Raw genomic sequence first — 25778 nt, 5'->3', positions numbered from 1 at the left:
TCAGTCTGCTGCTGGGATCAACTAGAACTGGGATTGCGCTGTTCAGGAAACTGGTATGAATGCAAATTGTAAGTAATAAACTGAGCCCCCTTCAGATAAGTGGGAAACAAAATGAAGAGTCTAGTGTTTTGAACAATGAAATAGGGAAGTAGCAGCATGCACAACACAATGCAATTCAATTCACGAGAACCGAACATGTAGTGCAGATAATACACTTTGACAAGTTGGAATTCCACTGGACAGATTTGAGAAAACCAGCTTACAGCTATAGTCAGTAGAATATTAGCTTGCTTCAGGAGGCACCATTGCCAGAATCAGGAAGTTAGAGTTTTGCGTGCATTTGTAGGACTTGAGCACATAAGATCATAAGACCATAAGACATAGGAGTGGAAGTAAGGCCATTCGGCCCATTGAGTCCACTCCGCCATTCAATCATGGCTGATGAACATTTCAACTCCACTTACCCGCATTCTTCCCGTAGCCCTTAATTCCTTGTGACATCAAGAATTTATCAATTTCTGCCTTGAAGACATTTAGTGTCCCAGCCTCCACTGCACTCTGTGGCAATGAATTCCACAGGCCCACCACTCTCTGGCTGAAGAAATGTCTCCGCATTTCTGTTCTGAATTTACCTCCTCTAATTCTAAGGATATGTCCACGGGTCCTAGTCTCCTCACCTAACGGAAACAATTTCCTAGCGTCCACCCTCTCCAAGCCATGTATTATCTTGTAAGTTTCTATTAGATCTCCCCTTAATCTTCTAAACTCCAATGAATACAATCCCAGGATCCTCAGCCGTTCCTCATATGTTAGACCTACCATCCAGGGATCATCCGTGAGAATCTCTGCTGGACACGCACATGATTTAGGTTCACACTCCACTGCAGTAGTGAGGGTTGTATTTTCAGAAGTGCCAACCATCAAATGAAATGTTACACTGTTCTGCTCATTTAAGTGTAAATCCCAAGGGACTATTTGAAGAGCAGAGAGTTATCTAAACTCTTCACTTGGAGTAGCAACAAGATTAGCATGCAGATCACCTCTTGGCAGCATTCTGATATTACTGCATACAAAATGGCTATACATTTGCTGACATGACAGTCACTCCACTTCAAGGAAAGCGTCTTGCAGAAAATGGAGGTGCCTGAGAAATGTGGTAAATTGCCAAATAAATAATTTTAGTTTCCTACCCAGCCAAGATATACACTACTAGCAGGGGAAGAACAGTGAAATACTGCATGCAGCAGCAAATTACATAATGGATGTTTCCAGATTTTTGCTATTTCTGTAGGTGTCAGACCTACCCATCAATGCTTCAGGTTTCACTGCCTTGCATAATAAACCTTTCTTTAAAAAAATACATGACTGATTTCTTTACCCCTCCTCTACCAACATTTATTATATTGAAAGGAATTGGGGAATTGGATGATTTAAAAAAAAAGTAAAATCAGGAACACAAGTCATACCGTTGTGACTGGAGCTCTATCAGGACTGAATTCTCTGTTCTTGTTTCATTTGATATTATATATTCCTCTGCTGGCTCCTCTGAGTGTGTGACTGCTTCCTGTACTTGCTGCTTCTGTGCTGAACCCCTGGCAGTGAGAAACTGTGCCAGTCGTGCTCGCTCCCGAACAGACTCTGCTAATTTTTCCCAGGCATCTGTTGACATGACAGAACTGATTTCTTCCTCGAAACCTGGATGTTCTTCATAAAATAATAAATGCCTTGAACGAACTGTAGGAAGAAAAATGGTGACAATTTAAAGCTACATCTATGTCCTTCACCACTAAGCCTGCCAACAAATTTTCTTATCAAATAACTCAGATTGTCGAATAGGACAGCTTTCTACACACTAGCAAAATACCAGATGTGAAGTACAGCAAACAAGAAATCAAAGGTTTTCACACAGGAGACAGTAAAACGATCAGATTTCAGTTTATGTGGGCTCAAGCATGCTAAGTGGCATTCCAAATTGCGACATCTAGATCTTTGCTGCATGTAGGTTTACTATACAAGCTCATGCACATCAAAACCATTCCTGATTTGTGAGAAAAAAAAGCCATTTTTCTTTTAGTAGTTGACATGAACTATTGGATGTTGAGAAACAGAAGTTTGTTAATATTTGCAGGTCACCCCTGGGATTCATCCATTATTTGCAGGGAGTCCTATACACTGAAAAAAAACAATGCTCTGTGAAAATGGTGTTTTCTTGTAAACTGTGACCTTCTGCTGAGATAAAAATCACAGCTCTGACAAAGATAAATTGCCGATTCAAAAAAAAAGCCCAAGTGAATCACAAATTTACTGCTCATTGATTAGATGATGAAGAAATACTAGACAATTACTTGTAAACACCATTGACACAGCAATGCCTGAGACATTGTTGAGATGTATGTACTGATAAATGCTGGACATGGCCATAATATAAGCTTAAAAATGTGTTGCTGGAAAAGCGCAGCAGGTCAGGCAGCATCAAAGGAGAAGGAGAATCGACGTTTCGGGCATAAGCCCTTCTTCAGGAATGGCTTGAAGAAGGGCTTATGCCCGAAACGTCGATTCTCCTTCTCCTTTGATGCTGCCTGACCTGCTGCGCTTTTCCAGCAACACATTTTTAAGCTCTGATCCCCAGCATCTGCAGTCCTCACTTTCTCCATGGCCATAATATAAGTATGTCTGAAATGAAAGATGCAAAGATGATGGTGTATCAGGTGTTTGTTGATTTGCTTGCTCTCTTTTCTCAATTTTTCCTTCATTCTCCTTCAAGAATAAAAATAACTGACTTGAAATAAATGATGAACAAAACGACGTTTAAAGGAGGAAGTTATTTTTCTTAACTAGAATTTTTGTCGCAGGTGGAACTGGTAAAGGAAGAAAACATTTGCATGCTAACACCTGACAATAAATACGTGTTGGTTCAGAACAAGAAAATGTTATTCTAGAAATGCAAATTCTCTTCGTTATGGAAATCAGATTTGGCACTTGTGTCAAGATTAGAATTAAGATACAGGCAAATAAATACTGTTTAATATTAATGTCAAGGAACTATAAAAAGGAGGAAATTATGTTCAGTATAAAATGAACAATGGAAACATCAGCCCAGATTGTGTGGTCAGCATTGCAGAGGATATGTCTAACTTTGCGATATAATCTGCCCACTGACCATTTTATCCTTTCCACCTTCCAGTGCTGACCCCAGCAGCGATGAAGAAACAAACACAGACTGTAGTCAAATAGACGGATTGATTCCAGTGCAGCCATGCCTCTTTGTCATGTCTTAAACTGAAGACATGCATAGTCGTCGTCTTCCACTGCAGTATTTATTTGAATATTAATATTAATAAATAGAGCTGACAACCGCAGCACTGCACAACCTCCACTCACTGATGGCATCAAACTCCACTACCTTTCCCTCACCATGGTTAGATTCACCATCTTTAACCTCATTCCTCACTTCCACCAACAGCACACACCTCCACAACCCCCTCATCCCCTGGCCCCCACCAACATCACTTGCCATTATAAACCTCCAACCTCACTCCTATTCCCCCACACCAACAGCACTCACCTCCACAACAGCCTCAACTCACTCCCCTGCCTCAACCTCACTCTTCCTCCCTCTCCCCCCCCCACCAACAGCACTCACCACCACAACCGCCCCCAAACCCCAGGTCTGACCCCCTTCCTTTCAACCTGACAGAATTCATCCCTTTCACTCTCCAAAAACATTTAATCTCCTCTTACCCCTAATAACATTCACTCCCCCGTGACAGCATAGACAGTCTTTCTTCATTCACCAATGGAATTCACCTACCTTCCTCCATCCCCAAGGTATTCACACCTCTCAAAAATGCTCAACCTTCCCACCCCATTACCAAGAGTGCTGCAGTGCTTTGACATCCTAGCTGACTTAGGAGTTACACTGTTCAGCGGGGTTTATACATGCTATGAATTAACTCCAAGTAAATCTGTGTTAAAATCTGGGTCAAGTATCGAGCATACGGCGCATGTCTCCATGGTTTAAACTTCCCGCATATGTACTGTGGACTTGGGCATGTCAGGACTTCCTCAGGGTCATGATGTTGGAGTGTTCCTTCATGTGGTAGGGACATTATGTAGTTTCTGCAATACAAGGCAAAAACAGATTGAACCAAATTCATTCACAGAGATCAGTGCTGGGTCCAGTTTTGTTGATTTAGAGGAGAATATAGAAGACATGGTTAGTAAGTTTGTGGATGACACCAAAATTGGTGATATAGTGGACAGTGAAGACGCATATCAAAGTTTACAATTCAGTTGGGTCAACGGGCTGAAGAGTGGCAGGTGGAGTTTAATCTGAGTAAATGAGAGATATTGCATTTTGATAAAACAAACAAAGGCAGACTTCTCCAATTAAATGTTGAGCATTGGATAGAACAGAAACCGAGGAACTCAGGTACATAATTCTTTGAAGTTAACATCACATATAGATAGGGTGGTTAAGGCAGTGTTTAGCACACTTGACATTCTAGCTGACTTAGCACTCTTCTGTGTCCAGTTCTGGTCTCCCTGTTACAGGAAGGATATTATTAAGCTGGGTACAGATAAACTGAATGGCTGGGGGCATATTTTTAAGGTGAGTGAAGAAAGGTTGAAAGAAGATAAGTAGTTCGTGTGTGGAATGAACTTCCAGAGGAAATGGTGGATGTGGGTACAGTTACAACATTTAAAAAACATTTAGGTAAGTATATAAATAAGAACTGTCTGGAGGGATATGGGCCAAGTGCCAGCAAGTGGGATTAGTTTAGTTTGGGATTATGGTTGGCATGCACTATTTGGTCCAAAGGATCTGTTTCCAGGCAGATTGTAAAGGAGAACCTTAAAGGTAGCAAGAGAGGTGGAGATCCATTGGAGTTTAGGGAGAAAATTCCAGAATGTGTAAACTTGCTGGCGAAGATATAGCTAGTTAACAGTGAGTCAAAAAGTTGGGAATCCACTTAGTTCAGAGTCAGAAAAAGAAAGCTGTGGGGGTTGTAGACTGGTAGGGCTCAAAATGATGTGGAGAATTTTAAATTGAAAACATTGGGGGACCAGAAATACAAGAACAATGAGTGTGGCTTGGTGCAATGGAGGAGGCTGAATGGAAGTTTATGGAGGGTGGCAGATGACAAAGAGATCACGGGGCTGGGGTGTAAGGGAAGGTGACAAAGAGGAAGAAGCTGAAAACATAGTTAATACTTTCTATAACTCAAATGCTCTTAAAAACAATGTTGTTCTTGTCCATGGGGCACAGCTGCTCTAGTGGGTAACAGTTGTCAGAACAGTAAATTTAGTAGAAGAGGATGTGACTGTAGGACCAATTCAGGGAGATGATAGAAATAAAAAGAACATGTTAATGATAATCATGGAAAAGCTTGGATTTCTTAGACAGGATGAAGAACCAGATACAATTAAAATATAAAGTACAGGTCATTCTGGTATAACATGTTTCATCAATGCGCATTGGCTACATGCGACTGATGAATTGTGGATGCTGTTTAGATGACATAGAACATTACAGCGCAGTCCAACCCCTTCGGCCCTCGATGTTGCACCGAACACATGGAACCAATATGAAACCCAGCTCACCTACACTTTTCCATTTTTGTCCATATGCCTATCTAATGACCATTTAAATGCCCTTAAAGTTGGTGAGTCTACTACTGTTGCAGGGAGTGCGTAAAGAAACTACCTCTGACATCTGTTCTATGTCTATCACGCCTCAACTTAAAGCTATGTCCCCCCCCGTGCTAGCCATCACCATCCTAAGAAAATGGCTCTCACTGTCCACCCGATCTAACCTTCTGATTATCTTATATATCTCAATTAAGTCACCCATCAACAATCTGCTCTCTAACGAAAACAGCCTCAATTCCCTCAGCCTTAGTGGGCGGCAAGGTGGCACAGGGGTTAGCACTGCTGCCTCACAGCGCCAGAGACCCGGGTTCATTTCCCGCCTTAGGCGACTGACTGTGTGGAGTTTGCACGTTCTCCCCGTGTCTGCGTGGGTTTCCTCCGGGTGCTCCGGTTTCCTCCCTCAGTCCAAAGATGTGCAGGTCAGGTGAATTGGCCATGCTAAATTGCCCGTAGTGTTAGGTAAGGGGTAAGTGTAGGGGTATGGGTGGGTTACGCTTCGGCGGGTTGGTGTGGACTTGTTGGGCCGAAGGGCCTGTTTCCACACTGTAATGTAATCTAATCTAATCTAACCTTTCCTCATAAGACCTGGCCTCCATACCAGGCACCATCCTAGTAACGCAAACTTTCTACTGAAGGGGTATTGTAATTTTCTATAGCGATCTTCTATAGTATGATTTTCCACAGCGGTTTTTCATAGTGCAAAGTTGCAGAGGAATGCACTGTACAAAGTACAATCACTTAATGAGTATACTTGATGACTCTTTAATGTAAAACTGCTTGGTGAATTTAACTCGCGTCAGCTAACTACAATGGGTGGATGCTGAAGTCAGTTTTAATCATCTAAGTTCCCGTGTTATTGAATCTGATTCAAATATTGTTAGAAGTGAGTTTCACTATGTGGACTGCAGCCACATTGTATTGTTCTATAGCATGCGACTTAGATACAGGAACTGATGATCATCATTAACTTTCACAAGAATTATACAAGTTAGAAGTTAGAACAATTTTCTGCTTATAGAAATATTGATTTCAACATCAATCACAAATATACCATCAATTCCTCAGCAACTGTAAAGCAGAATCCAATCTGCAATTGTGCAGGATTGCTACTTCTGATAGTACATTCAAACTGACCGAGTACAAATTTCTATTACAATGAATTGCATTATTGCATTCTCTTCCAGCTAGCTAATCACAGAACTGAAAGAAAATCTCATTTGAGACCAGAATGAGGATCATTACAATTGGAATCAGACTTTGGCAGATTGCATCACACAGATCATTTGCAAGAGCTGCCTGTATTCCAAAGGTCATTAAAACACTTCAGAGTATTTGACCACCTTATTGTCTTCAACATACAATCAAATGTCCTTGAGGTGCAACAAAGTTTATGGAGCTATACATTGGGGAAATTTCCAGCAAACAAAAATCTAGCGTTACCTCCAATCTTTCCCTTTTCTACCTTTGTTGATGCAACAGCTCAAAATGTACATTTGTTGTTTCCTCACTACTTTGGATTATCACATTATATTAAGTAATTCTCTGGTGTAATTCAGTCATAGAGTCCTACAGCATGGAGATAGGCCCTTTGGCCCAAACTGGTCCATGCTAACCAAAATGTACAACCACTCTAACCCCATTTCCCAGCACTTAGCCCAAATGTTTCTAAACCTTTCCTATCCATCCAAATTTGTCCAAATGCCTTTTAAATGTTGTTAATGTACCTACCTCAATCACTTCTGCTGGCAGCTCATTCCACATGCATACCACCCTCTGTGGAAAACAGTTGCCCCTCAGGTTCCCTTTAATTCTTACCCCTCTCACCTTAAACTGATGCCCTCCAATCTTCAATTTCCCAACCCTGGGAAAAAGACTGAGTGCATTCACCCTATCCATCCCTCTCATATTCTTATACATCTCTATAAGGTTCCCCCCTCAGTCTACTATGCTCTAAAGAAAGAAGTTCTAGTTTGTCCAACATCTCCCTATAACTCAGACCCTTGAGCCCTGGCAAAATCCTTGTCCTCATTCTAAATGCTGTTTATTTATATCACCACCTGACCATATCAACAAATGTGCAATCAGAAATTGCAGCAGGATTACATTATATCTGGAGCAGAAGGTAGATCTTGGTCTCCTTTCTTAAGGATTTAATTAGAAACAATTCAGAGGAAGTTCTGAAAGGGAAATCTGATCAGGAAGTGTTGGGCCTGCTCAGCCTATACCTAAGTCAGAATGCAGCCCATGGAAGTTACTTAAAAATGTGTTTGGACCAAGGAATTAGTTGCTGGTTTCTAAACATAAAAGCTCATACCTAAATTTTTAGCTTGTGCTTAACATGGTACATATTAAGTGAGTATTAGAGTCATAGAGATGCACAGCATGGAAACAGACCCTTCTCTCGAACTCATCCATGCCGACCAGATATCCCAACCCAATCTAGTCCCACCTGCCAGCACCCAGCCCATATCCCTCCAAACCCTTCCTATTCATATACCCATCCAGATGCCTTTAAAATGTTGCAATTGTACCAGCCTCCACCACTTCCTCTGGCAGCTCATTCCCATACACGTACCACCCTCTGCGTGAAAAAGTTGCCCCTTAGGTCTCTTTTATATCTTTCCCCTCTCACCCTAAACCTATGCCCTCTAGTTCTGGGCTCCCCCACCCCAGGGAAAAAACAATTCCCTGATAGTTTATTTAAAATAAAAGAGTTGAGCAAGTTAGCACTGATCCCTGATCAGTTTCAAGTCTGTAGAGCTTGGAGCTAGAAGCACCAATCAGCTCATAAATACCAACCTTCAACCTATAAAGGAGAGCTGCTGAGAGGCCATTACCAAATTTTACTTTGGAGATTAAGAAAATTGAACTCTACCAAAAATAAAACCGCAAATGTCAGAGGCTGGCTCTAGCTTACCAGTGGCTGCATATGACTCTTGTGTCGAATCCTGGACAGGGAGCACTGATTTTGTCACTGAAGAGGAGAATGGGTCAAATCTGTTACTGAAACTCCCCAGTGCAATGGCAAAGCACAGCACCACAATCTGCAACAATAAACAAATGAGAGGATTAGAATAATCAGGGAAATGATGTATTACTCTTGATCGTGTAACAGCAAATTTATATGTTTAATAAAAATCTAGAAAAGGTTTAAATTGCTGTCTTAGTTAGATATGGTACTTTGCATTCTATATATTCTTAACTCAAAGTCACTCAAACTACATGGTTCCACATTTCTTGATAATTAAGTTTACATTGAGGTTAATATTGGTTGATTCAACCTGCTAGATACCCCAGCATAAAAATGGCTTCAAAGTATTTTAAAAAAAATTAGATTAGATGCCCTACAGTGTGGAAACAAGCCCTTCAGTCCAACATATCCACACCGACCCTCTGAAGAGTAACCCACCCAGACCCATTTCCCTCTGACTAATGCACCTAACACTATGGGCAATTCACCTAACCTGCACATTTTTGGACTGTGGGAGGAAATCGGAACACCCAGAGGAAACCCACACAGACAAGGGGGAGAACGTACAAACTTCTCACAGCCAGTCACCCGAGTCTGGGTCCCTGGCACTGTCAGGCAGCAGTGCTAACCACTGAGCCACCATGCTGCCCCTTATCAAGGTAAGTCTGTAATTACATTATTAAATGCTGAAATACAGTCCCTGGCACTGTCAGGCAGCAGTGCTAACCACTGAGCCACCATGCTGCCCCTTATCAAGGTAAGTCTGTAATTACATTATTAAATGCTGAAATACAGCTGATGATTAACAAGGTTATTGGCAAGCATGGGAGGGGTCTGGTTTATTTATCAAAACTGCATAAGATTTTAAAAATATAAGCAAAAAGCAAAATGATGGGTGGGCCTAGCTAACATGGTGCAGTACCACTTACTAGTCTGACATCTACAGCATGATTGGCAATGTCAACATAGCATGTTCTCATTAGAAATATTGACAAAAAAAAGACTCAGATATAATTGAGCATGGACTGCTTTCTCTAATGATGGAAATGTTCAAGATTCTGTTAAAATGGCACCAGGTTTGAAGGATTTCAAATAAGTGGAAAGGCTTGAGAAACAGGGATTGTTGTCCTTAAGAGTTGAGAACTTTATGTTGGAAATTTTTCTGGAAAACACTAAATGAAGGGAATGACAAAAGCAGATTGAGTAGGATCTTTCAAAATGAAATTAAAACATAGGACTTAGGAGCAGAGTAGGCCATACGGCCTTTCAGGCTTTCCCCACAATTAGATATGATGGTGGGATGTGGTGTGTAAACACTTTGCTAGTGGGAATGGAGTTTCAGGATTATGACCAGCCTCAGTCAGGATGGTATATAGCTTGGAAGGCAATTTGTAGGTTGCGATGTTCCAATGCATTATGTTGCCTAGGTGGCAGGGGTTGTAAGATTGGATCACTTCTGATTCTTCTAAACCCCAGCGGGTACACGGGCAACGTCTTAAAAAAATAACTCACTCTTGAGATTGAAGGGGTTAAGTAAATTAGATGTATACAGAGAAACCTCGATTATCTGAATATCGGATTATCCGAAGAAGATCTCAAGGTCCCGATAGAAACATTACATCAAAAAGGTGTTTCAACACTGTTCGCGTATTTTGTTTACAGTGATTAAAAGTGAACCCGACTCACTGAACTGCTGCAGAGAACATTGATGGGAGCCCAGGCACTATCTCCAAATGACTGACCACCTGCGCACTCACTCTCCCTCACCACAGTTTCCCTGGAGTTCAGTACAAGTGATGTACCCTAAACATGTATGTACGCGCGTGTGCAAGCGATTTAGAGACTCCACCCCCCCCCCCCCCCCACAAAGGTAGCAGCAGTCTTACTGTTGTTGTCCAGTCTGGCTGCCCCGGAGAGGGGATGGGGTTATGGGGTGGCCGAATTAGATTAGATTAGATTAGATTAGATTACTTTACAGTGTGGAAATAGGCCCTTCGGCCCAACAAGTCCACACTGCTCTGCCGAAGTGCAACCCACTCATACCCCTACATTTACCCCTTACCTAACACTACGGGCAATTTAGCAAGGCCAACTCACCTGACCTGCACATTTTTGGACTGTGGGAGGAAACCGGAGCACCCGGAGGAAACCCACGCAGACACGGGGAGAACGTGCAAACTCCACACAGTCAGTCACCTGAGGCGGGAATTGAACCCGGGTCTCTGGCGCTGTGAGGCAGCAGTGCCACTGTGCCGCCCACAGATGGGGGTCGGAGGCGCGGTCGGTGGGTGGGATTGGACAGCATCAGGTGCAGACGAGGACGGTGTTGGATGGGGTTGCAGGTGGAGGGGTTGGGAGGGTGGACAGGGTTGTGGGTGGATGGGGGTGGTATGCTGTTGTCAAGTCTCCTGAGCGGTGAGGAGATTTTAGCTGTGTCAATCCCTTTGAACTGATTGGGGCATGGGGATGTATAAGCTTCAGCAATGCTGTAGCTCTCTTACACACAAGTGTGTCTCTGCTCAGAAACAACCCCTGAGACAGGGAGAGGGAGCAAGGCAGGCAGAGTGAGGAGAAAGGAAACTTCAGAAAACTCCGAGCCCCAAAGGAGAGGCAGTGAATCAATTAACCGAATAATTAGTTATCGGAACCAAATAGTGCCCGCCCATCTCATTCAGATAATCGAGGTTCCTCTGTACTTGAAAAGTAATAACTTGCTGAGGACGGAAAGCAACAGTGGAACTGTGCGGCTCTTTCAGAAAGCTGGCATTAGCTTGACACACCACTTCCTTCTGTACTCTACGATTCTGAGAGCTGTACTTATCCAAAATGGGCATATAAATTAAGTTACGTTAACACAGATACTGTTCAAAGTTAGAAAGAATGTATTGTACAAAGCATTGCTCAGAATCTATTCAGAGTACCACATTGCTGTCTTTACTGTCAATCATTCAAGTTCATTTAATTTTTCAAATTATTCACCAAAACTGACCAGATATCTCAAGCTTGCATTCGCAAATATAAAAGAACCACTGTAAAGACAAGGTTGTTAAAAAGTGCAGCAAGACTGACCAAGTAGTCCTGAAAGAAGTCAAAATAATCTTGTGTGGAAGAATGCTCAGTAAAGTATCTCCTACTCAAGACTGTGTTGACTTAAAGAGCTGGAAGAGTCAGATTTCTAATATTACAGAAAATAGCACTGCAATATACGAGGATGCAAAATTAAATACTGAACCCTTATAACTATGCTGAGTGATAAAACGTTGTTTCAGCGTGGATTCTTACTTTAGGTAATGACTCCACAAACATTAAGTACAGAAACTGTTAAACAGCATGGGTAGCCATTTCGTGCTTCTGAAACAGCCAGGACAGATGCCAGCACTGCGCATCAAGGACAGAGAAAGCTCCCTGACACTTATCAATTGGCAGAGAACTAGATAACATCTTGTTTCCCCATTTTAAACATAAAATCAAAGGGAGATTATTTGCAGAAATCCCACACAGAAAAGATCAGATTCTCAGCCAGCAGGTGGGGTCAAAAGAATTCCAGTAATTCTCAGGTCTCACATTTATTTTAAACAGATACAGAAGACGTTGCTGACATTTTAATGCTTGAAATCTCTTAAAATGGTGCATTCCCTCTGGTGACCGAGGCTTGCTCTCCTGTGGAGGGTCAGAACCAAGAAGAATTTCTAACATTTTGTTTCATTTCAATATATTAATAGCAGAGTAATGCTTGCTTTTACCATTAAGCATGTGCTGGTTTGTGTGCTGGCCATCTTGCAAGGTCTGGGCACCTTTCCTGCCACTAGGACCTGGAGTCCTTGTAGCTGCTGGAGCAAGGATCTGAGAAACAAAATGTTTATCACACTATTAGTCAATGACAGTGAAGGGTTTTATAGCCAAATAGATATTATTTTCCCAAATCAGATTCCGCCTTCAAGGTTAATTTTCTGAGAACACAGAAAAACGTCCACATGAGAGAAATCAATACCAGATAGATAGCGCTCTCTTCAGGAAACTGTGTCAGTTTCATGCTAGACAACACTGATGGACACTGTTTTAATATTAAAAGCTGGCAGATGGTGATACTGTAGGATAAAAGCAATTGTGTCAGATTAAGAATGCGCAAGTTTAAAAAAAACGCTTGAATTTATATAGCGGATGAGGGATTTCAGTTATGTGGACAGACTAGAAGGCTAGGATTGCTCTCAGAGAAGGGCAAATTGAGGGAATTTAAGGGGAGATTTATTTGCTGGCTTATGGGGAAGACAAAGCATATAGAATAAAAAAAAAGAACTCTTTTTAAATGGATTAGGTAAAAACAATGACTGCAGATGCTGGAAACCAGACTCTGGATTAGTGGTGCTGGAAGAGCACAGCAGTTCAGGCAGCATCCGAGGAGCAGGAAAATTGACGTTTCGGGCAAAAGCCCTTCATCATGAATACAGGCAGAGTGCCTGAAGGGTGGAGAGATAAATGAGAGGCGGGTGGGGGTGGGGAGAAAGTAGTATAGAGTACAATAGGTGAATGGGGGAGGGGACGGAGGTGATAGGTCAGGGAGGAGGGTGGAGTGGATAGGTGGAAAAGAAGATAGGCAGGTAGGACAAGCAAGAGCTTCAGGGCAGAGGAAATGACCTGGGAGTTGCAGTGGGAAATAGCCTTTTAAAGTTTTTCTGAATCAACTTGCTCTGACATGTTACGATATTCCTCAGTGCCAGATGGACTTCAATCTTGCCTGGAGATGGGGTCACCATCACTGCACCACTAGTGTCATTCAAACAGTCTTTTATGCTGCAAGTTTCATTGATTCTATTACTCACAGGAAAGACAACTACTGGTGACTTTGAAGTTCAAATACTGTGTTTTTTTTCGCAGGTTGAAATTGCCTGCAAATATGCAAAAGTAACATTGCCTATTATCTAGATACCAAGTCGAGAAACACAAGTGTATTAGTTCTCTCCAATGGCAATGATCCAAAATTGAAAGCCAGAAATAGACCTCGGCATGTATTAGAAGAATGGACGAATATTTTGACAGGAACATTATTTATCAAACAAACTATGGGGAGGCACTAAATTAATTAATAATCTAGCGATAATACCGAGACCCAGGTAGCATCCTGGTGACCTGATTTGAATCCCAACACTGCAGATGGTGAAATTTGAACTAAAAAAAGTTGCGGAATTAAGAGTCTAATTATGTCCATGAAACCATTGTCAATTGTTGCAAATATATTCACTCATGTCATAGAGTCATAGAGATGTACAGCATGGAAACAGACCCTTCGGTCCAACCCGTCCATGCTGACCTGCCATCCTTACCTGGTCTGGCTGACATGCAACTCCAGACCCACAGCAATGTAGCTGACTCTTAACTGCCCTCTGGCCTATTAGGAATGGGCAGTAAGTGCTGGCCTAGCCAATGAGGTCTACATCCCATGAATGATTTTTAAAAAAAGTTCCCACCCACCGTACAATATGGATCATTATGAATGGTTGGGTAATACCATTATTTACCACAGTGAAGTCAAATCTGCCAAGAAGTGAGAGAACCAACAAAAAGGACCTTGTCCTCACCAATCTACCTGCTGATCCTTGACAATATTAGCATAGGCCAAATCAGTCTGTGGACACAGTCTCCTCTTCATATGAAGGATACTTTGTGTGGCATTGTTTGTGTGGCATGGTGGCCCAGTGGTTAGTGCTGTTGCCTCACAGTGCCAGGGACCTGGGTTCGATTCCAGCCTCAGGCGCCTGAGTATGTGGAATGTGCGCATTCTCCCTGTTTCTGCATGGGTTTCTTCCCGCAGTCCAAAGTTGTACCGGTTAGGTGAATTGGCCATGCTAAATTGCCCATAGTGTTCAGGGGTGTGTAGGTTAGTGTATTAGTCATAGGAAATGCAGAGTAATAGGATAAGGGAATGGGTCTGGGTGGGCTATTCTTCGGAGGGTCGGTGTGGACTTGTTGGGCCAAATGGCCTATTTCCACACTCTAGGGATTCTATGACACACTGAATTTTACCCATCATGAGGGAAGCGAGTTATTGCAAGGTTTTCTGTTGGTCTCTCAGGATATTTGGGGGCCGCTGAAGAGGAGTTTATGAGTTACAAGCAGTGAGTGATGAGGGGTGGACAGATTAGACTCCACATTAGGAGCAATGCTTTTAGCTATGCTGCTGGGAAGGCAATTCAGCTGTATGGGGTTTGTAGGGTGAGGACTGAGGGAAAATCTGCAGAAGCTGAATAACTATGTAGCAAAGGGTCAGTGACACCCTAAGAGCTCATGACAGGCCACGTGCATTGTTCAGTATAGCAAGAGTTGCAATTGTAATTGTGCAAGATAAGAGCATGGAAAAACCACAGGAGAGGTACTGGCTTAGTGTAACTGGCTGTTTATGAAAAGCTGGAGTTGTGCCTGACAGGGAGAATGATTTCAGAGTCCCAGGGAGATGTGATTCAATCAGAGCTGGAGCAGACCGTAAAGGTGTTTCAATGCCGGATTGGCAGAAGTGAAGAATTGGGATCCCTTGCGAATGACCCAACACATCATGAATGTTTTCTTTTGGAGGTGGGGGAGAGATTGGTGAGAAATCTGCAATATCTTTCTTGATCCTTTTTTCTGTTTGATGTGGGGCTTTGAGGGGCATGTGGTCACAGTCAATCAACCATATTGACTACTGTTAATTTTGAGTGATAGAAACAAGTTATGCATGTACTGTAGATTGTATTACTGATTTAATGTTGTACAGTAAATGTTATTGCGGTTGCTTAAACCCAGAGGATCTTGTGGCTTTGTTGTTAGCTTAATAAGTTTTCTGGATCTCACACTTGGTCTGCTTTAAAAACAAAAATGCTACTTGTCCAGATTATAACATAAAAATAGGGAACAAAACATGTGGTAATTACCACTATGTTAAATGGGATTAATTCAGATCAGAAATAGCATTCAAAACTGGTATCAATGAGTCACTAAGGATAGTCAACAGCACAAGAATTGTGTTCCACCACAACATGTAAGCTGAATATCCCTCACTCTGTGCAACAGTTTCTTCCCCCAAGCCATCAGGCACCTTAACACAGTATGATCAGACTCTTTCCCATCTGAAATTCTTTGCATGACTTCGAATTGCTGCTAGGAAAATGTCTATTATTTATCATTCTTCTATTACACTGAAACTTGCATGTTTTGCACTCCTCCTGCACTTTATGCCGTGTACGAGTGTGTAGTCGGTGCTGTCCATGTAGCACCCTCGGTCTGGAGGAGCACTGTCTGGTTTTTATTGTATCTGTTGTATGTGGTAGAAATGACAAATAAAAAGCTACTGCTACCACCACCACAAGCTGGGGTACCAACCTTGACTCATTGTAGATACTCCAAAATTGGAGGTGCAAACCTGGTGAGGCTACATCATCGGATGATAAGCGTAGAGTCACAGTTATACAGCACAGAAACAGGCCGTTCAGTCCATCTTGTCTGCACTGACCAGATATCCTAAATTAATTTTGTCCCATTTGCCAGCATTTGGCCCATGTCCCTCTAATCCCTTCCTTGTCATGTACCCATCCAGATGCCTTTTAAATGTTACAATTGTACCCTCTCCACCACTTCCTTTGGCAGCTCATTCCATACATGCACCACCCTCTAAAAGAAAAACTTGCCCTTTAGGTCAGTTTTCAATCTTTCTTCACTCACCTGAAAGCTAAGCTGTCTACTTTTGGACTCTGCTACTCTGCGAAGGAGACCATGGCTATTCACCCAATCCATGCCCCTCATGATATTATAAGCCTCTCTTAGGTCAGAGCTAAACAAGACACAAGATCAAAGCTCAGCAGTCCTCAGCCCTGCATCCTGTCTTGGTGGGGGGGGGGGGGGGGGGCAACTAAATGACTAAATGAGTGAAGGTGGCTCCACAACATTCCCACCATGCCAGTGCAAAGGACAAGGCTGAAGTGTTTGTAAGAATCCTCTGACAGAACTGCCAAGTCAATAATCTAAATTGATCTCAGCATCACAGATGTCAATTTAAAATGTAAAATAAAACAAAGAACCGCGGATGCTTGAGATCTAAAACGAAGACAAAAATTGCTGGAAGTACTCATCAGGTCTGGCAGCATCTGTGGGGAGAAAGCAGAGTTAACATTTCAAATTTGGTGACTCTTCATCCGAGCGCTATCTTCTGATGAAGAGTCACTGGACTTGAAATGTTAACCCTGCCTGTCTGCCATCCTACCCCACCCTCAGATGCTGCCAGACCTGAGTTTCACCAGCAATTTCTGTTTTTGTGTTAATGGGATTCAATTCACATGATATTAAGAAACAGCTAAAGTTATGGACACAGCAAAGGCCATGAGCCCAATAACATCCAGATTATAGTGCTGAAGACTTGTGCTCTAAAACTAACTGCACCTCTAAGCCAAGCTAACCCAATCAGCTGCAATACTGACATCTATCACTATATCACTATGCCAGCCATCTAGGGGTTACCATTCACCTGAAACCGAATTAGACTAACCATATAAATACAGGAATCCTGCAGTAAGTCTCCTCCTGATTCCCCAAAGCCTGTCCACCATCTACAAGGCACAAATCGGGAGTGTGATGCATACTCCCCACTGGCCTGAATTGAAGCAGCTCCAATAACAAGAAAGAAGTTTGACACCAACCAGCCCTCTTGAGTATTGGTGGACGTGGTACAATTCACTCTCTGCATACCATTAGCTATTGTTTGACTTCTGAATGGACTTTTCAAATTTTAAATCTAATGTTGATCTTGTTTTTTGCATACCTTCTTTGCAGCCGTAACTTTGCTATCTTCACTCTGTTCAATCACCCAATGAATGACATTTGTATGCTATGATCTGCCTGTACTGCATGCAAAACAAAACTAGTCACTGTACTTAGATGCATGTGACAATAATAAATCAAATCAAACGAAAGCGGAGTAGCAGCAGTATGTACCATCTACAAAGATGCACTGCAGAAATTCACCAGGGCTCCTCAGACAGCACCTTCCAAACCAATGACTACTTTCCTTTAGAAGGACAAGGGCAAAGATATAATGGGAACACCACCATCTGCAAGTTCTCCTCCAAGCCACTCACCATCCTGACTTGTTAATATATCAGAAGTCACCAGGTTATAGTCAAACTGATATATTTAAAATCACAAGCTTTCAGGCGTTGCTGAAGGAACAGCGCTTCAAAAGCTTGTGATTTTAAATAAACCTGTTGACCTATAATCTGGTGTCATGTGACTTTTGACTTTGTCTAACCCAGTCCAACAGCAGGATCGCCGTATTATGGAAATATGTCACCATTCCTTCGGTGTTGCTGGGTCAAATCCTGGAACTCCCTCCCTAATTGCATTGTGGATCTATCTACAGCTCATGGACTGCAGCAGTTCAAAGAAGTAGGTCACCATCACCTTGGGGCAACTAGGGATGGGTAATAACTGATGGCTCAGCCAATGACACCTACATTAATGAATGAATAAAGACAATATATAACTACTGTGGCTGCAAGAGGCAGTTCAGAGGCTGGGAATTCTGCTCACAATTTACAAGGTTCGTCACCTGCCGAGATGAGTGCTGCTCCAACAAAACACAAGCAGCTTGATACTAGGACTATGTTTAGAGATGTAATCCAGCACTGGCTCATACTGTAGTTGGGCTGCAATAAGGGAGCAAACAGATACACAGAAGTAATTGCTTGGTACTGCATAACTTAAAAACTGTTAAAAAGGGGACTCAAAGTTGAAACCTTTCATCTTACAGTCATCAGGACTGGGACGGAAGCCTTTGTAATGGAACACCAATTTATACATAGGCTTGGTTCATTAAATCATGGCTGGCATGGAGATGTAGCGACTGCCTTTAACTGTTGATTTTAGGTCACTTATTAGGTCTGAGGGTTAATCAACTACACTGGCCCAACCAACTGATCAATACCCTCTTTTCATGTTGTATAAATTGGTGTTCTCTTTCAAAGTTTGGCTTCTTGCATTCGAGTCCTGATGAGAATTTTTGACTGTGTCCTTTTATAGTAAGGTTTAAGTACATGGAGGCATTCTCACCTGTTTGCTTTTTCCAAATTTTCCACCTTTCTACGGAGTTCGCTGTTTTCATTTGAACAAGATTCCACCCTGGGAAGGAGAAAGATGGGATATCAAAAAACAATAAATGTTATCAATGTTACTATTTAGGAAAGGGATCAACTGTTTTATTGAACTTTTCTTGCTATTGAGGAGGGAAATGGGTAGATAATAATTTATCAGTTGAGTATTTCAAGAGAAAATGGATGCAGTCCGTCAAACCTGCTGTTAAAGAGGGATTGACGTACTTCACAATTTATCTTTCTCAAATGGATTGTTCTTCTTCCCAGACAACTAACCAATATTGCTCTTGGAATAGTTTCAGTTCTACTCCAAGCAACCTTCCAATTGTACATTGCCTTGGCTTTGTGCCTCCTTACAGCTACCATGCTAAGCCAGGCAATTCAGTTAAATGGGAAGATGAAATGTATACATAATTAGTTCAGTGAGAAGTGGCAGCATCTTCAAACCCACTTATTACAGCAATCTCACTATCATGGATAATCTTTTACAATGCCACCTCAACACACAGTTACAGAGGTGAGAGACAGAATCCTCCTCATCATTGTGACATCCAAACTGGCCAATAAACCACTTTCTTTGTTATTTAGAAAAACGTACAGGCAATTTACATGCAGCTGAGTCGAGTTGAAAAATTATTCAATACAAAACTATAGAAGAGCTCATTAGCAGCAACGTTATCAGCAATACCATGGACTTTGCACAATTACAGGCTTACTTCTTTTCCAGCGTGTCCATGTATTCTTTTTTCTTTCGCCTGCTTTCTTGGGCGGAGATCTACAAAAAAAAATTAGCACAGCTGGTTTGCAATCTGAGAAAATATGGTCATGAGAACTGATAATAGACATTCATGATTTATAATCATTTTACAAATACATTAAGGACAAAAGAGTAACTGAGGAGAGAATAGGGCCCCTCAAAGATCAGCAATGCGGCCTTTGTGGGGAGCTGCAGAAAATGAAAGAGATACTAAATGAGTATTTTGCATCAGTATTTACTGTGGAAAAGGACATGGAAGATATAGACTGTAGGGAAATAGATGGTGACATCTTGCAAAATGTCCATATTACAGAAGAGGAAGTGCTAGATGTCTTCAAACGCATAAAAGTGGATAAATCCCTAGGACCTGATCAGGTGTACCCTAGAACTTTGTGGGAAGCTAGAGAAGTGATAGCTGGGCCTCTTACTGAGATATTTGTATCACTGTTAGTCACAGGTGATGTGCCGGAAGACTGGAGGTTGGCTAATGTGGTGTCACTGTTTAAGAAGGGTGGTAAGGACAAGCCAGGGAACTATAGACCAGTGAGCCTTATGTCAGTGGTGGGCAAGTTGTTGAAGGGAATCCTGAGGGACAGGATATACATGTATTTGGGAAGGCAAGGACTGAATAGCGATAGTCAACATGACTTTGTGCATGGGAAATCATGTCTCACAAACTTGATTGAGTTTTTTGAAAAAGTAACAAAGAGGATTGATGAGGGCAGAGGGGTAGATGTGATCTGTATGGACTTCAGTAAAGCGTTCGACAAGGTTCCCCATGGGAGACTGGTTAGCAAGGTTACATCTCATGGAATACAGGGAGAACTAGCCATTTGGATACAGAACTGGCTCAAAGGTAGAAGACAGAGGGTGGTGGTGGAAGGTTGTTTTTCAGACTGGAAGCCTGTGACCAGTGGAGTGCCACAAGGATCGGTGCTGGGTCCTCTACCTTTTGACATTTTTATAAATGATTTCGATGTGAGCATAAGAGGTACAGTTAGTAAGTTTGCAGATGACACTAAAATTGGAGGTGTAGTGGACAGCGAAGAAGGTTATCTCAGATTACTACGGGATCTTGATCAGATGAGCCAATCGGCTGAGAAGTGGTAGATGGAGTTTAATTCAGATAAATGAGAGGTGCTGCATTTTGGGAAAGCAAATCTTAGCAAGACTTATCCACTTAATGGTCAGGTCCCAGGGAGTGTTGCTGTACAAAAAAAACTTGAGTGCAGGTTCATAGCTCCTTGAAAGTGGAGTTGCAGGTAGATAGGATAGTGAAGAAGGCGTTTGGTATGTTTTCCTTTATTGGTCAGAGTATTGAGTATAGGTGTTGGGAGGTCATGTTGCGACTGTACAGGACATTGCTTAGGCCACTGTTGGAATATTGCATGCAATTCTGGTCTTCTTCCTCTCAGAAAAGTGTTGTGAAACTTGAAAGGGTTCAGAGAAGATTGAGATTACTTTTATTTTTACTTACTTACTTACAGTGTGGAAACATGCCCTTCGGCCCGACAGGTCCACACCGACCCGCCAAAGCGCAACCCACCCAGACTCATTCCCTTACATTTACCCCTTCACCTAACACTACAGGCACTACAGCCAATTCACCTAACCTGCACATTTTTGGATTGTGGGAGGAAACAGGAGCACCCAGAGGAAACCCACGCAGACACAGGGAGAATGTGCAAAGTCCACAGAGTCAGTCGCCTAAGACGGGAATTGAACCCGGGTCTCTGGCGCTGTGAGGCAGCAGCGCTAACCACTGTGCCGCCCACAAGGATGTTGCCAGGGTTGGAGCATTTGAGCTATAGGGGGAGGCATAATAGACAGAGGTTGATTTTCCCTGGAGCGTCGGAGGCTGAGGGGTGACCTTATAGAGGTTTACAAAATTATGAGGGGCATGGATAGGGTAAAGAGGCAAAGTCTCTTTGCCTCTGGGGTCGAGGAGTCCAGAACTAGAGGACTTAGGATGAGAGGGGCGAAAGATATAAAAGAGACCTATGAGGCAACTATTTCATGCAGAGGGTAGTACATGTAGATTAGATTAGATTAGATTAGATTACAGTGTGGAAACAGGCCCTTCGGCCCAACAAGTCCACCCCTACCCGCCAAAGCGAAACCCACCCATACCCCTACATTTACCCCTTACCTAACACTACGGGCAATTTAGCATGGCCAATTCACCTGACCCTGCACATCTTTGTGACTGTGGGAGGAAACCGGAGCACCCGGAGGAAACCCACGCAGACACGGGGAGAACGTGCAAACTCCACACAGTCAGTCGCCTGAGGCGGGAATTGAACCCGGGTCTCTGACGCTGTGAGGCAGTAGTGCTAACCACTGTGCCACCGTGCCGCCCACTGTATGGAATGAGCTGCCAGAGGAAGTGGTGAAGGCTGGTACAATTGCAACATTTAAGAGGCATCTGGATGGGTATATGAATAGGAAGGGTTCGGAGGGATATGGGCCAGGTGCTGGCAGGTGGGACTAGATTGGGTTGGGATATCTGGTCAGCATGGACGGGTTGGACTGAAGGGTCTGTTTCCATGCTGTACATCTCTATGACTCTAATACTCACTTAATATGTACCATGTTAAGCACAAGCTAAAAATTTAGGTATGAGCTTTTATGTTCAGAAACCAGCAACTAATTCCTTGGTCCAAACACATTTTTAAGTTAACTTCCATGGGCTGCATTTTCAGCTTTTAAATTCTTCACCTATTGCAGTAATTGATCCACTCTGGTTAAGACACATGGATTTCAGCAACATTTTAGTACTGTGTCATGTTCAACACATTCCTAGGTGATACTCGGTCACCTAGAGAGATAATTGTAATTAGATGTTTTCCGCTTGCAAAAAACACATGCTCTTGCATTTTCAGCAAAACACTACATGGGGCCATGAGAACACTAGCAATGTTTCAAAATGTTTATTTTTGAATAGGTGTTTGTGAGTACAGAAATTGAGTACTGCTGAAATAAAGAAACAGTTTATTGAAATCTTTTGTCTTGCACCCATTAGGACAATTCATAATGAATACTAAAGCAAAGGGAAAATATTTATCCAGTATGAGGGGAGAGTGCTGATAGATGACAAGTGGACTCTGCTAAAGAAGCTGTTATGTGCACCAATGAAGGATGATTAACAGTGAACTGCTGAGCTTTTTTGATTTTAAACCAGGCAGGGGGATTCTGATTAATCTCTTCTTATATAGCATTTTACTTGCAATTTACAAGACATTGCGTGCAGTATTTCTTGAGTGCAAGATGCAAAAACTTGGACAAAATGCATCTTCTTTTCAGCAATACACATATTTATCTCCTGTTACCTTGTTCTTAATTTTTCTGCGTATCTTCTTGAGTGCCTTCTCTTCTGCTTTTGTCAGTGGTAGTTTGACAGGAACCGGGTACCCTTCTGCAATCAGAGTCCGTTTCTCTTCCTCTGTCAGCATCAGAGGTCCTGACGAGCCTTGTAGCTTCTGCATTAGAGAACAGTTCAGTTATCTCATTTAAGGGCTTTCACTCAATCCCAATTATTCTTGTGGAATTCACATGATTGAGTTATTTCATGTTTGAACCACACGTAAAATTAGATTCTGGGGCGTGAAGGTGAGGCTGAAAGCAAAGGACCAGGCCAGAAATGGATCACAGTATTCTTGTAAAGACAGGAAAAACATTCAAACTCTTTACAGCTTCATTTAAAAACAAACATGTGAATTTCTGGTATTAAAGTGGGGTAGGCTTGAGGCTGACTCATTTCAAAAGTTATCCATGATTCAGTTTTATATTCAATATCTCCCTGTTATCATCATATCCAAAGTTACAGGTAAGACTGACAGCACCTAGCTTTCTTCTCACAGTGGCAAAATGATAGGAATGTGGGTGTGTGTATTACTTAGTGCGTATCTTACATGTGGTGCAGTGAGAAGAGGAGAGCTGGACAGAGCAGATGGTGCACGAGCTATGCATTTTGCCATGGGCTGTGGTTGGACAGGATCCGGTGATTGAACAGAACGTGTTGGGCTTTGTCCACCCTCACAATCGCTGCCATGGCTGCTCGGTGGCGTTGGTGGCAACTGGAGAATCTCGGTTTCTGCTGCAAAGGGAAAAAAACATCACAGTCACCACGGGAACAGGGGTCAGTCACTGTAAGCTGTCTCCAGGACAGAGGGAGCAAGCTGACGAGGTGCGAGAGAGTTTAACTCTATTTACAGTATTTCAACAGCGACACAATACACATACAATATCGTGAGGGGGAGGGTTAGAGAGGAGGAAGGAGGAAGGAGAGGGGTGAGGGGGGGGAAGGAGAGAGGAGTGCAGGGAAAGGAGAGAGTGGGGAATGCGGGGGGGGGGAAGAGAAGAGAAGAAAAGAAAGAGTGGAGGGGAGTAGAGGGAGTGAGTTGGAGGGGGAGAAAAGAGAGAGAGTGTTTGAGGGGGGAAGAAGGGAGAGAGTGTGTGGGGGGGGAAGAGAGAGAGAGAGAAAGAGAATGGGGAGGGGGATGGAGAAGAGCGAGGAGGGGTGGGGTTGGGGGGGGAGAGAGAGAGAGAGAGAGAGAGAACTCGCACGCATGTGTGAGAGAGAGAGGGTGAGTGGGTGGTGAGGTAGAGAGAGGGGGAGAGAGAGAGAGAAGAGAGGGGGAGAGAGGGGGAGGGAGAGAGAGAGATGGGGGGGAGAGAGAGAGAGAGAGAGAGAGATGGGGGGGAGAGAGATGGGGGGAGAGAGAGATGGGGAGGAGAGAGATGGGGAGGAAGAGAGAGAGAGAGATGGGGGGGAAGAGAGAGAGAGAGATGGGGGGGAAGAGAGAGAGAGAGATGGTGGGGAGAGAGATGGTGGGGAGAGAGATGGTGGGGAGAGAGATGGTGGGGAGAGAGATGGTGGGGAGAGAGATGGTGGGGAGAGAGATGGTGGGGAGAGAGATGGTGGGGAGAGAGATGGTGGGGAGAGAGATGGTGGGGAGAGAGATGGTGGGGAGAGAGATGGTGGGGAGAGAGATGGTGGGGAGAGAGATGGTGGGGAGAGAGATGGTGGGGAGAGAGATGGTGGGGAGAGAGATGGTGGGGAGAGAGATGGTGGGGAGAGAGATGGTGGGGAGAGAGATGGTGGGGAGAGAGATGGTGGGGAGAGAGATGGTGGGGAGAGAGATGGTGGGGAGAGAGATGGTGGGGAGAGAGATGGTGGGGAGAGAGATGGGGGGGAGAGAGATGGGGGGGAGAGAGATGGGGGGGAGAGAGATGGGGGGGAGAGAGATGGGGGGGAGAGAGATGGGGGGGAGAGAGATGGGGGGGAGAGAGATGGGGGGGAGAGAGATGGGGGGGAGAGAGATGGGGGGGAGAGAGATGGGGGGGGAGAGAGATGGGGGGGAGAGAGATGGGGGGGAGAGAGATGGGGGGGAGAGAGATGGGGGGGAGAGAGATGGGGGGGAGAGAGATGGGGGGGAGAGAGATGGTGGGGAGAGAGATGGGGGGGAGAGAGATGGGGGGGGAGAGAGATGGGGGGGAGAGAGATGGGGGGGAGAGAGATGGGGGGGAGAGAGATGGGGGGGAGAGAGATGGGGGGGAGAGAGATGGGGGGGAGAGAGATGGGGGGGAGAGAGATGGGGGGGGAGAGAGATGGGGGGGAGAGAGATGGGGGGGAGAGAGATGGGGGGGAGAGAGATGGGGGGGAGAGAGATGGGGGGGAGAGAGATGGGGGGGAGAGAGATGGGGGGGAGAGAGATGGGGGGGAGAGAGATGGGGGGGAGAGAGATGGGGGGGGAGAGAGATGGGGGGGAGAGAGATGGGGGGGAGAGAGATGGGGGGAAGAGAGATGGGGGGGAGAGAGATGGGGGGGAGAGAGATGGGGGGGAGAGAGATGGGGGGGAGAGAGATGGGGGGGAGAGAGATGGGGGGGAGAGAGATGGGGGGGAGAGAGATGGGGGGGAGAGAGATGGGGGGGAGAGAGATGGGGGGGAGAGAGATGGGGGGGAGAGAGATGGGGGGGAGAGAGATGGGGGGGAGAGAGATGGGGGGGAGAGAGATGGGGGGGAGAGAGATGGGGGGGAGAGAGATGGGGGGGAGAGAGATGGGGGGGGAGAGAGATGGGGGGGAGAGAGATGGGGGGGAGAGAGATGGGGGGGAGAGAGATGGGGGGGAGAGAGATGGGGGGGAGAGAGATGGGGGGGAGAGAGATGGGGGGGAGAGAGATGGGGGGGAGAGAGATGGGGGGGAGAGAGATGGGGGGGAGAGAGATGGGGGGGAGAGAGATGGGGGGGAGAGAGATGGGGGGGAGAGAGATGGGGGGGAGAGA

At 44.1% G+C, this 25778-nt stretch overlaps 1 protein-coding gene across 2 annotated transcripts in view; it reads right to left on the bottom strand.

Moving 5' to 3' along the window:
• creb3l2 (cAMP responsive element binding protein 3-like 2) overlaps positions 1 to 25778 on the bottom strand; it is a 100503-nt gene that overhangs the window by 7358 nt on the left and 67367 nt on the right. The window contains exons 5-11 of one of the 2 annotated variants that reach the window (XM_087997516.1): positions 23404 to 23585; positions 22822 to 22971; positions 19452 to 19510; positions 18695 to 18763; positions 12367 to 12466; positions 8570 to 8696; positions 1467 to 1734 (exon numbers count right to left, since the gene is read on the bottom strand). In XM_087997516.1, coding sequence (XP_087853642.1) covers positions 1467 to 1734; positions 8570 to 8696; positions 12367 to 12466; positions 18695 to 18763; positions 19452 to 19510; positions 22822 to 22971; positions 23404 to 23585 — 955 coding nt within the window. Of the gene's footprint in view, positions 1 to 1466; positions 1735 to 8569; positions 8697 to 12366; positions 12467 to 18694; positions 18764 to 19451; positions 19511 to 22821; positions 22972 to 23403; positions 23589 to 25778 lie in introns of both variants that reach the window. The other variant, XM_043708944.2, reaches the window with a different exon arrangement.

This window comes from Chiloscyllium plagiosum, unplaced genomic scaffold (assembly GCF_037043375.1).
Source record: "Chiloscyllium plagiosum isolate Xiang-an unplaced genomic scaffold, Cpla_swu_hap1 HiC_scaffold_19, whole genome shotgun sequence".
Lineage (NCBI taxonomy): Eukaryota > Metazoa > Chordata > Chondrichthyes > Orectolobiformes > Hemiscylliidae > Chiloscyllium > Chiloscyllium plagiosum.
The sequence above is the reverse complement of the archived record's forward strand: the minus strand, read 5'-3'. Positions and strand labels throughout refer to the sequence as shown.